Source organism: Coregonus clupeaformis, chromosome 20 (assembly GCF_020615455.1).
Source record: "Coregonus clupeaformis isolate EN_2021a chromosome 20, ASM2061545v1, whole genome shotgun sequence".
NCBI lineage: Eukaryota > Metazoa > Chordata > Actinopteri > Salmoniformes > Salmonidae > Coregonus > Coregonus clupeaformis.
In genome coordinates, this window is record NC_059211.1 from 51,514,781 (window position 1) to 51,527,700 (window position 12,920).

General features: G+C 43.3%; 1 protein-coding gene across 1 annotated transcript in view; it reads left to right on the forward strand.

The window, feature by feature from the left end:
• Positions 1-12,920, forward strand: part of LOC121572366 (serine/threonine-protein kinase MARK1) — a 79,018-nt gene that overhangs the window by 34,758 nt on the left and 31,340 nt on the right. Inside the window, 1 exon segment of the mRNA XM_045205552.1 lies at positions 5,911-5,934. Coding sequence (XP_045061487.1) covers positions 5,911-5,934 — 24 coding nt within the window.

Below are 12,920 nucleotides of genomic sequence, written 5' to 3' on the forward strand. Positions count from 1 at the left end.
TTTTTGGGGGGGTGGGGGTAGAAGGATTACTTTATCCTATCCCAGGTATTCTTAAAGAGGTGGGGTTTCAAATGTCTCCGGAAGGTGGTGAGTGACTCCGCTGTCCTGGCGTCGTGAGGGAGCTTGTTCCACCATTGGGGTGCCAGAGCAGCGAACAGTTTTGACTGGGCTGAGCGGGAACTGTGCTTCCGCAGAGGTAGGGGAGCCAGCAGGCCAGAGGTGGATGAACGCAATGCCCTCGTTTGGGTGTAGGGACTGATCAGAGCCTGAAGGTACGGAGGTGCCGTTCCCCTCACAGCTCCGTAGGCAAGCACCATGGTCTTGTAGCAGATGCGAGCTTCAACTGGAAGCCAGTGGAGTGTGCGGAGGAGCGGGGTGACGTAAGAGAATTTGGGAAGGTTGAACACCAGACGGGCTGCGGCATTCTGGATGAGTTGTAGGGGTTTAATGGCACAGGCAGGGAGCCCAGCCAACAGCGAGTTGCAGTAATCCAGACGAGAGATGACAAGTGCCTGGATTAGGACCTGTGCCGCTTCCTGTGTAAGGCAGGGTCGTACTCTCCGAATGTTGTAGAGCATGAACCTACAGGATCGGGTCACCGCATTGATGTTAGCGGAGAACGACAGGGTGTTGTCCAGGGTCACGCCTAGGTTCTTTGCACTCTGGGAGGAGGACACAACAGAGTTGTCAACCGTGATGGCGAGATCATGGAACGGGCAGTCCTTCCCCGGGAGGAAGAGCAGCTCCGTCTTGCCAAGGTTCAGCTTGAGGTGGTGATCCGTCATCCATACTGATATGTCTGCCAGACATGCAGAGATGCGATTCGCCACCTGCGTATCAGAAGGGGGAAAGGAGAAGATTAGTTGTGTGTCGTCTGCGTAGCAATGATAGGAGAGGCCATGTGAGGATATGACAGAGCCAAGTGACTTGGTGTATAGCGAGAATAGGAGAGGGCCTAGAACTGAGCCCTGGGAGGCACCAGTGGTGAGAGCACGTGGTGCGGAGACAGCTTCTCGCCACGCCACTTGGTAGGAGCGACCGGTCAGGTAGGACGCAATCCAAGAGTGAGCCGCGCCAGAGATTCCTAGCTCGGAGAGGGTGGAGAGGAGAATCTGATGGTTCACAGTATCAAAGGCAGCAGACAGGTCTAGAAGGACAAGAGCAGAGGAGAGAGAGTTAGCTTTAGCAGTGCGGAGAGCCTCCGTGACACAGAGAAGAGCAGTCTCAGTTGAATGACCAGTCTTAAAACCTGATTGGTTTGGATCAAGAAGGTCATTCTGAGAGAGATAGCAAGAGAGTTGGCTAAAGACGGCACGCTCAATAGTTTTGGAGAGAAAATAAAGAAGGGATACTGGTCTGTAGTTGTTGACATCAGAGGGATCGAGTGTTGGTTTTTTGAGAAGGGGTGCAACGGATCATGGCTACCCGGACTATTTGCACTGCCCCCCCACCCCATCCTTTTACGCTGCTACTACTCTGTTAATTATTTATGCATAGTCACTTTAACTCTGCCCACATGTACATATTACTTCAACTACCTCAACTAGCCGGTGCCCCCGCACATTGACTATGCACCGGTACCCCCCTGTATATATAGCCTCCCTACTGTTATTTTATTTTACTTCTGCTCTTTTTTTCTCAACACTTTTTTTGTTGTTGTTTTATTTTTACTTTTTTGTTAAAAATAAATGCACTGTTGGTTAAGGGCTGTAAGTAAGCATTTCACTGTAATGTCTGCACCTGTTGTATTCGGCGCATGTGGCCAATAAAATTTGATTTGATTTGAATGGAATATGAATTAGTCATCCAATATGCTGTAATAGAAATAAGGCCATGCTCCTAAAAAAATATGTTTCCTCCCTAATCTTAAACAGCACCGACTGCCACTGTCCCAAGGCTATATCAGGTCTGTTATGATATAGTTTATATAGTTGGAAAGCACCGGTCAAATGTAGGCTAATGTAAACTCAATGGTCAGAACCTGATCATATCAGGAGGTAGGATGGGTCTTAAACCTAACAACTTCAATGACTCATTTCTCTAAACGGGGAAAATAAATATCACAAAATTCACTGAGAATATATTAAAGTATGGAGCTCCGAGCTGCAGCTCCATACTACTTGTCAGACATGGAGAACTGATACTGTAGGCTCGTTATGGGGGTGGGATTGGCGTGGGGATCTGTGGGTGACTTGACCATTTCTTTAGATTCCTCGTGTCTTACTCATTGTTAGAAAAAAGTTTGATCCAAATCAGATGTTAGGTACTCTAGTTATTGAATATATGAATCCTGTAAATTAAAATGGCCTATTAGGGTGCAATCAATTAGCTTAATTTCTCAGATCAAATTATATTTCAACAAAATAATGTTGCAGGAATGCTCATCTTATGTTTCTTACTACAGAAATGATTTCAGAGCAATCTGAGATGGTGTCATGGCTTGCTGAAATGACATGGGACAACCCAATGCAGTCTGCCCATAGAGGTAGAAAGAGGATCTTTGTATCTGTGCCATAATGGATAGAGGGATCTTACGGTGTCAACGGTTGTAACTTCTGGAAGCAATTAACAAGCCTAGCTAAACCTGCTGTGTAACAGACATTTTTCAGCGTGTGCGTCATTGTCACATGTGTGTGTGGTTGTTTCTTGAGAAATGTGCAGTCCGGCTGCTGCACTGAACAGAGTTTAATGATGTGGGCTAAATCAGTGTGTGTGCATGAGAGAGTAGTGGAGAGGGAGCCAAGAGCGAGTCGGAACGATGAACCCACACATAGACATAGATATCCAGGACACCGTCAACAAATTCCACCCTCGCAGGAAGTTGTGCACTTGTCAAAGTCAGCTCGGAATGTTGTTGTGGCTTCGTGGTGGATTTTGGAAATATCTTGCTAAAAATATCCCCTACATTTCTCTGTCTGTTGCTCAACTCAATGCACAAGAATGCATTACAAATAGCATATTAAGAATGAGGAGGAAGGAGCATCCTTAGGGACCTCTGAATAGAATGTGTTGGGTAGTCAAATGGTTATATTTTGTGAGGAGCCTATTGAGAAAAAGTATAACAGAATGAAGTCAGGGTAGTGTTCATTTCAAATGAGAAAATGTGCATATATCTATATATAAGTTCAGATCATAGTACCTCCCTGTTTCACTCTGTTTCTAACCATTTTCTTCAGTTTCATGCCGAGAGAATATTGCCGTGGTGCTCAATAACATGGTAGCACTCCACAACTCCATATTCTGCGACAGACTAACTACAGTTGAATTACCCAAATAGTACTCTGGTTGTTCAGTGGATACTATTCGAAGTTACTTGTAATTTACGTCCTCCAATTTGACTTGGTACAGAAACAGACTGGCAATTGAGCAGTATGGACAAATGCCAGATGGGCTGGTCCATCTGTAGCCCAGTGGGCCTGTTTTGCGCCAAATTATAATGAATTGTCTAATAATGGGGGCTTTGAGGGGAAAGAAAACTGTCTGGTGTGTTAGATATGCCCAGGCCAATTTCTGGTCCAGTGCTTACATAGGCTATTTCCTAAGCGTAACTGTAGTATTATAAGGCTACCGTAATGTAAAACGTCTCTCATTCCATACATTCCTACCCATTTATTAATTAGTAAGGCTGCTTAATTTTTGTCTTAGTTTGTTTCCTCTCAGTTTTTTATGGTTGATTTTTCTGTATCATTTGCTTTAATTGGCTTGTCCCTTTTCAATTAGTGTACTCAAGCGTGTTCCATTATAAATACTCAGTCTGAGCTACAGTGGGGAAAAAAAGTATTTAGTCAGCCACCAATTGTGCAAGTTCTCCCACTTAAAAAGATGAGAGACCTGTAATTTTCATCATAGGTACACGTCAACTATGACAGACAAATTGAGGAAAAAAAATCCAGAAAATCACATTATATGATTTTTAATGAATTTATTTGCTAATTATGGTGGAAAATAAGTATTTGGTCACCTACAAACAAGCAAGATTTCTGGCTCTCACAGACCTGTAACTTCTTCTTACGAGGCTCCTCTGTCCTCCACTCGTTACCTGTATTAATGGCACCTGTTTGAACTTGTTATCAGTATAAAAGACACCTGTCCACAACCTCAAACAGTCACACTCCAAACTCCACTATGGCCAAGACCAAAGAGCTGTCAAAGGACACCAGAAACAAAATTGTAGACCTGCACCAGGCTGGGAAGACTGAATCTGCAATAGGTAAGCAGCTTGGTTTGAAGAAATCAACTGTGGGAGCAATTATTAGGAAATGGAAGACATACAAGACCACTGATAATCTCCCTCGATCTGGGGCTCCACGCAAGATCTCACCCCGTGGGGTCAAAATGATCACAAGAACGGTGAGCAAAAATCCCAGAACCACACGGGGGGACCTAGTGAATGACCTGCAGAGAGCTGGGACCAAAGTAACAAAGCCTACCATCAGTAACACACTACGCCGCCAGGGACTCAAATCCTGCAGTGCCAGACGTGTCCCCCTGCTTAAGCCAGTACATGTCCAGGCCCGTCTGAAGTTTGCTAGAGTGCATTTGGATGATCCAGAAGAGGATTGGGAGAATGTCATATGGTCAGATGAAACCAAAATAGAACTTTTTGGTCAAAACTCAACTCGTCGTGTTTGGAGGACAAAGAATGCTGAGTTGCATCCAAAGAACACCATACCTACTGTGAAGCATGGGGGTGGAAACATCATGCTTTGTGGCTGTTTTTCTGCAAAGGGACCAGGACGACTGATCCGTGTAAAGGAAAGAATGAATGGGGCCATGTATCGTGAGATTTTTAGTGAAAACCTCCTTCCATCAGCAAGGGCATTGAAGATGAAACGTGTCTGGGTCTTTCAGCATGACAATGATCCCAAACACACCGCCCGGGCAACGAAGGAGTGGCTTCGTAAGAAGCATTTCAAGGTCCTGGAGTGGCCTAGCCAGTCTCCAGATCTCAACCCCATAGAAAATCTTTGGAGGGAGTTGAAAGTCCGTGTTGCCCAGCGACAGCCCCAAAACATCACTGCTCTAGAGGAGATCTGCATGGAGGAATGGGCCAAAATACCAGCAACAGTGTGTGAAAACCTTGTGAAGACTTACAGAAAACGTTTGACCTGTGTCATTGCCAACAAAGGGTATATAACAAAGTATTGAGAAACTTTTGTTATTGACCAAATACTTATTTTCCACCATAATTTGCAAATAAATTCATAAAAAATCCTACAATGTGATTTTCTGGATTTCTTTTTCTCATTTTGTCTGTCATAGTTGACGTGTACCTATGATGAAAATTACAGGCCTCTCTCATCTTTTTAAGTGGGAGAACTTGCACAATTGGTGGCTGACTAAATACTTTTTTTCCCCACTGTATACTCTGCAGTTACCATAGTAATACTTCAACAGCTAGCTGTATATCATTCTCATATAAAGCCTTTAATTCTAAAACTATTGTAACTATACTATAATAATTATCATCATCTGATTGTCTGGGGTCGACGGGGTGAAAAGTCGGTCTTCCAGAGCTTCCTGTCCTCCATTGCAGGCGCAATCTCCTCCTCCAGTCCGGTGTCACGCTTAGCTGGTTAATGATATTAGTTGTACTACTATCAGTACTAATAATACAATACTAGTTAACACTGCATGTTCCCTGGGCTGGTACCCCTCTGGTCTATCTGCCGTGTCAGGCCTAGACTCTGTTGCCGAGTCGGGGAAGATGTGGAATGCGCAACAGTGGTAGTGAAGGGAACAACGGGATGTGATCAATTGATCTGTCACTCTGTATTGTTGGAAGATATATTTTGGGGCCGTTGGTGATGGGTGTCGCAAGAAAGAGCCCCCACCCCTCTCCTGCTTCGTGCTGCTCCATCATTTAGCCTTTTGCCTTTCTCTCTCCCTCTCTTTCCATCTCTTCTTTAGTTTCGCATCTTGCATTCTAAGCAGGTAGGTGACCTTTCCGCTCTCCGACACATTGTTGTCTGTGCGTGTCGGCGACACATTCATTGTAGTGGTTGCTCTTATGCATGTTGTCTTCACATATATCACACAGGTTAGTGTAGGCGTGTGTATATGTTCACCATATTTTGAAGTTCATGCACTTCTCACTGTGAAAGCACTGTGCACATCACTTCGTAGATGTCCTCACTCATTCCTATGTGGCTGATCACCCCCCCACCACCCATTTGTACTGCTTATTTTGTGAGTGTTTCATTATCTTTTTCAACACATTAAAAACAAATTATATGTTCCCGAAAATCTGGAGTAGCCAGCATAATGAAAAAATTTGATATTGCTCAATTTATTTTCAAAGGGGGAGAAGGAGAAATGTATTGTTTGTATAATGTAACAAAATGGCAGCTGTTCTTACTATGGCTATCTATGTGTGTAAATTGCTAAATGTCAATTAGTTTTGTGTTTTGTGCACATATTACTTCAAGAAATAAGTGTATTGTTGGCTGGGCACCAATGTGTGTATGACACTGGAATAAAATCAATCCGTAGCAAGCTAGGGGGTGCGGAGGCATGCCCCACCACAAAACTTTCGCCCTGAAAATCACATTTGGTGGCATCTTTAACACCCCAGTAACATAAGGGTTAGTAGTCAGCTATTTGGCTGGCAGCTGGGACTTATGGAGCACACAGGTCTAAGCTTTGCCTGGACATCATGACAGTCATAATGCAGTAGTACTGCTTGTCCTATAAGGATTATTATATTTTAGTTGTTGTGGAATTCCACACCCCTTTTGTATTTTTGTAATGCTTTATTACATATAGTTTAGAAACAGAGGGAGAGAGCGCTAGAGAAAGAATGGAAGGAGGAGACATGGCAGGAATATAAGATGCAGTAATTGAATCTAGTCTCTGGTGGGAAGGCACATATGTGGTTAAAGGAGCGATATGCAGAAATCGCTCCACCATTACCTGGTTGCTAAAATTTCAGTTTGTGACAAAACAAGTAATGTATAGTGTAGAGAATCATTGTACCATCTAACCCGCTGTGGAATATATTTTCCATAACCTAAAATATTGTATTTCCAGCTGTTTTGAAGCTGAAAAAAAGAATGTAAAAGACGCAAAAACAAAACTTAAAAATGGGATTCATAGAAATAGCGCACATAGAACAGATCTACCGCTTCTTAGACTTGCTTTCAATGAGAATGACAGATCTATAACTCACATTCGATGTGAATTTGGTCAGGTTGCTCAAAAAGTTACACATTGCATTTAGGTTAATTAGATTAGGTTTCCCATGTTTTCAGTTGTCACTTGACTCTTGGTATGTCCTAACACAGGTACAAGCTCAGTGGGCATGAAACCACAACCCTAAAATTGACTAAACCCTAAAGTAGATCAGACTAGACTCCAGTGCTACTTGCGTCATAGGAGGGGGGGTAGCTGGCCCACGTGTCTGTCACTTCTCATCAGCCAGTCAGGCATCAAGAGGCCACCCTAAGGGGGTCCTCGGACGCAAAGGGTCATGGGAGTAGAGGAGTAGATAAAAAGGGGTTGGCTGTGTGGTTTCTCTGTAGTTCATTGAGAAATGTGTGTGCACGTGTGAGTGTCTGGTGTATGAGAGGGCTGACGTTGATGTGATGTATGGACACTCTAGAGGGGCTCTTAAGAGCAAGATGGTGCAAGACGCATATGTGGTCCGAGTCAGTGAATGACGCAAATCATGAATAAAAACCAAAGTTAATGCTCAAATTCAGTGTGTGTGTTTCTTACAGTCTGCTACTCCCCTCACATGTTTCTGTGTGCATTTCAAAGAGGGTGCTTTGTAAGTGGTAGACTGGTTTGGGTGTACTGGGCAGAAGTACCCCGATGCTTAAATACAAACACGCATGCATGGAGTTCACATATTCAATGTACACATCAAACACGGGTAAAAATACACACAATCCGTTAGTCATGGATGCTCGTTGCTCCCACCAAGCCTCGCTTTTTTTTCGAGGGGCCAATCACGAGCCGCGATGTCATGAATATGAATCGAGTTAAGTCCCGTGGCTACAAGGCTCTCCCGTATCCAAGTGCGGAGCTATTTATAGCCCCCGCTCTAAAAATAGACCCACTGTTCCTGCCCACCACAGCTTCACGTTTCTGTACACTGACACCTCCTTCTAATAGTGCACCTGTGTACAGTGTTTTCCCTGGTGTAGGTTAAAGTTGACCCTAGATACTGATCTTGGGTCTGTATTGCATTTACCCCGGTAATGGTTAGGATTGGAGGAGGGGAAGCTTTTCCTGGATCTGTACCTAGAGGAAACTTTACCCCAAAACGTTTTCCTCTTAGAAATGAGTGAAGATGGGCTGGGTGATATGGCCTGAAAATATCACAATTTATGTTTTCTCTAAATAAGCATTGTTGTACAATTAAAGGTAAAATACACTGCATTTCAAACAGTCAGCGATAATCCGATGAATTCAGGGCTTGTGAAATTATACCTGGGCTTAATATAAGACTTCCACAACCATAAGACCCACTAATGTAATTATTTAATCAAAATAATTTAACCTGCTTTTTTGCAATCACTGATCTGGCTTTCAAGTCTGAAAAATCCACTTTCATGTTACAAATTTAACCAGAACCATGCATTTGAAAGACTGGTCATGGCTCACATCAACAGCATAATCCCAGAAACCCTAGACCCACTCCAATTTGCATACCGCCCCAACAGATCCACAGATGATGCAATCTCTATCGCACTCCACACTGCCCTTTCCCACCTGGACAAGAGGAACACCTACGTGAGAATGCTATTCATTGACTACAGCTCAGCATTCAACACCATAGTGCCCTCAAAGCTCATCACTAAGCTAAGGATCCTGGGACTAAACACCTCCCTCTGCAACTGGATCCTGGACTTCCTGACGGGCCGCCCCCAGGTGGTAAGGGTAGGTAACAACACATCTGCCACACTGATCCTCAACACGGGGGCCCCTCAGGGGTGCGTGCTCAGTCCCCCTCCTGTACTCTCTGTTCACCCATGACTGCATGGCCAGGCACGACTCCAACACCATCATTAAGTTTGCCGACGACACAACAGTGGTAGGCCTGATCACCGACAACGATGAGACAGCCTATAGGGGAGGAGGTCAGAGATCTGGCCGTGTGGTGCCAGGACAACAACCTCTCCCTCAACGTGACCAAGACAAAGGAGATGATTGTGGACTACAGGAAAAAAAAGAGGACTGAGCACGCCCCCATTCTCATCGACGGGGCTGTAGTGGAACAGGTTGAGAGCTTCAAGTTCCTTGGTGTCCACATCACCAACGAACTATCATGGTCCAAACACACCAAGACAGTCGTGAAGAGGGCACGACAAAGCCTATTCCCCCTCAGGAGACTAAAAAGATTTGGCATGGGTCCTCAGATCCTCAAAAAATTCTACAGCTGCACCATCGAGAGCATCCTGACTGGTTGCATCACCGCCTGGTATGGCAACTGCTTGGCCTCTGACCGCAAGGCACTACAGAGGGTAGTGCGTACGGCCCAGTACATCACAGGGGCAAAGCTCCCTGCCATCCAGGACCTCTATACCAGGCGGTGTCAGAGGAAGGCCCTCAAAATTGTCAAAGACTCCAGTCACCCTAGTCATAGACTGTTCTCTCTGCTACCGCACGGCAAGCGGTACCGGAGTGCCAAGTCTAGGTCCAAAAGACTTCTCAACAGCTTCTACCCCCAAGCCATAAGACTCCTGAACAGCTAATCATGGCTACCCGGACTATTTGCACTGCCCCCCACCCCATACTTTTTACGCTGCTGCTACTCTGTTAAGTATTTATGCATAGTCACTTTAACTCTACCCACATGTACATATTACCTCAACTACCTCAACTAGCCGGTGCCCCCGCACATTGACTATGCAACGGTACCCCCCTGTATATATAGCCTCCCTACTGTCACTTTATTCTATTGTATATATAGCCTCCCTACTGTCACTTTATTTTTACTTCTGCTCTTTTTTTATTTTTTTCTCAACACTTTTTTGTTGTTGTTTTATTCTTACTTTTTTGTTTAAAATAAATGCACTGTTGGTTAAGGGCTGTAAGTAAGCATTTCACTGTAATGTCTGCACCTGTTGTATTCGGCGCATGTGACCAATAAAATTTGATTTGATTTGATTTGATAATGCACATTCACTAATAAATACCAACTTCTTGTAGCAGGCGTTTATAGTAAATTAACACAGGTCTCAAACAATCTCTCAAGCACAAGTCCACATGCTAGTGGGTAGCCAGCTAATCTTTTATATTTAGCCAATTTGGTTACATTTGCTAGCAAGCAAAGTACAACAGTTGAATTGTTATGAACACACCCTTCCATCTCCAACTGTTTGAACCGCATGCTAGCCTGTCCACTTTGTTCAGATGTTGAAATCATGTGGTTTACCTTATTTCTCAGAATTAGTTGCCAATTCCTTATATAATAGTTTTTATGCTCATTGCACATTTTATAGAACGCAGACTAGACAGCTAGTATAACACTCTGTGGCAAAAGTGCTGCTAGCGGTAAGTAGTACCACAATGCAGCGCGTGACAAACTGAGTATTCAGAATCAATGTTCATTGATACTCCCGTTTTAGTAGGTTCTGCTCTTTGCAATTTGAGGAGTTGAGACATAAAAATTGTATCGTTAGAAAGGTTTTCTCTATTACAGTAAAATGTCTTATTGTGTTTCGGTGTCCTTGTGACCGGTTCTGTTGGACCAAACCTCCAAATGTAAATAGTGAGTTGAAACTGTTTGTCAGAGAGGAAGAAGTGATCTTTCGTCTTTGTTGTTGCGAGTGGCAGGGGGAGTGGCTTGGGGTCTGTGTGCGAGTGGGAAGGTGCACAGCACAGAAGGAGCGAAGGAGACGAGACCAAAAAGATAAACGCTCATAAAAACGAAAGGACCTAGATTCTTGCGATACAGGCATTTGGAACATTTGCGCTAAAACAAATAAGAATTAATTCGATATCGCCCAGCCCTACCTTGTAATCATTGTGATAATGATTCATAGGGTCATGTTTTGGTTTTCCCTTTGTTTCAGGGGAGGGGATGCGGGGGGGGAAGGAGATTATCTCACCAGGCGTGTGTGTGTACACTGATAAGATGAGTGTGTAAATCATATAGCATCAATGTAGAGTGTTATATTTGCAGGAAAAGCAAGGAATAGCATCACCATAACCCGCAATACTATGTTAATGCAATCAAAAGGTAACATTTAGTACAAGCCCCTCTACTTTCTCAGTTGATTTCCATACTTGTTTAATGTATGCTGGTAAGCGTTTGTGTGCAACAGGAGAACCATAATTATTTATTTGTATGTGTGTATTTTTTCCCTCACCTTGAAAGACCTTGAGAGGGGATTCCCCACTGGTTCAGTCAAAGGATGATGTCTGCCTCCCAAGTAGCACCCTATTCCCTATATAGTGCACTATTTTGACCAGGGCCCATCGCACTACTTGGGTCCTGGTCAAAAGTAGTGCATTATATAGGGAATAGGGTGCCAATTGGGGGCGCAGACAATTAGTGTTGCACGATATACCGGTACAACGGTAATATCACAGAACCAAAACGTCATGATACTTATGATACCAACATTTTAGTAGATACTGTAGTATCGTTTCATATGATACTACCACACTTTTTTTTGGCCCTACCGATCTAAAGAACCCGCTGGCGCCTGTTTTATAAAATGTTTATTAAGTCAGTTTTGTTTATAAATTGTGATACATTTTTTTAAGCAACAGCAACTAGTCACTTGTATACACCAGTCCAATAATGTCCACTTCACTTTCATGCCAGGGTTTCTGTTAGGAAAATGTGGTGCAGGACATTTGACCGGCAACATTTACATTTACCGGACATTTGAGAAATCTGACGGACCCATATGCATTGGGTGCGTAACCTGATTAGGGCGTCCACCCACGGTGCTCAGAATGACACAAATCACATTTAGATTATTGTAATTCATATTAACAGAACATGCAAGTCGAGGATGCAACGATGTGCAGTCCTTCTTACCGAATTCTGATGTGCACTTTGAAGATGTTAGAATAACTGTCCACATTTATATTTTCCTCAGCCAACAAGACGAGTAACAAAAAGCAAAATCACTAGCCTATGTCAATCTACTATCCCCCATAGTAGAACATTTTACATATTCAATTGGTCAGCTTGTCGAGAAATAAATAGCCTATTCCAAACAGACAGTTGTGGGAAGATGGATCCCAAATTCATACAACCAGTAGATCTGATGCAACAGATCTGAACATTTATCTTAAAGTGTTGATAAACATTTTCTTCACATTATAATGAGCACAAGGCTGTAGGTTATGCGTGACTGTTCATTCCATAATGCAATTAGCAGGAAAACACCATTGTCAAAAGGCCACCGCACATGCGAGCAGTTTCATGTGACAGAGATTAAAATATCTGTTAGAAATGTAGAAAGAGAATCTATTCAGCTACTTTGAAGCAAGGTAAGACATCCCTCATAATATGTATTAAAACATTCAGGTTTCAAACAACTCAGTATATGTTTTCAAAATGTATAACCTACTGCCTCAAGCTCATTGCAAAGTGGTGTGTGACGCGCTGATGAAGCCTGCCTGCCATTTGAGATGCTGCTGCTGCAGCTCTCGCACTGTCTGACATATTTTCCGCTCATAGGATCTGTATCTGTATGTTGTACACCAGTGATAAATCAGATACATAAGGAATATACTATAGCCTACACACGCTTTAATTTTAATTCCATTAAATTATGCAAATTTCCTATAGACCAATAAGCATGACATGTCAAATGTATTTCCATCGACTGGTATTTTCATCAATGAATAGGTTAAAAAGCATTATTTCGCTATGGGATCTTTTCTTCTCCTGGACAATTGGCTGGCTCCAATTTTTTATTTATCGGCTTTTCAATTTTTCTATAGGCCAAAAG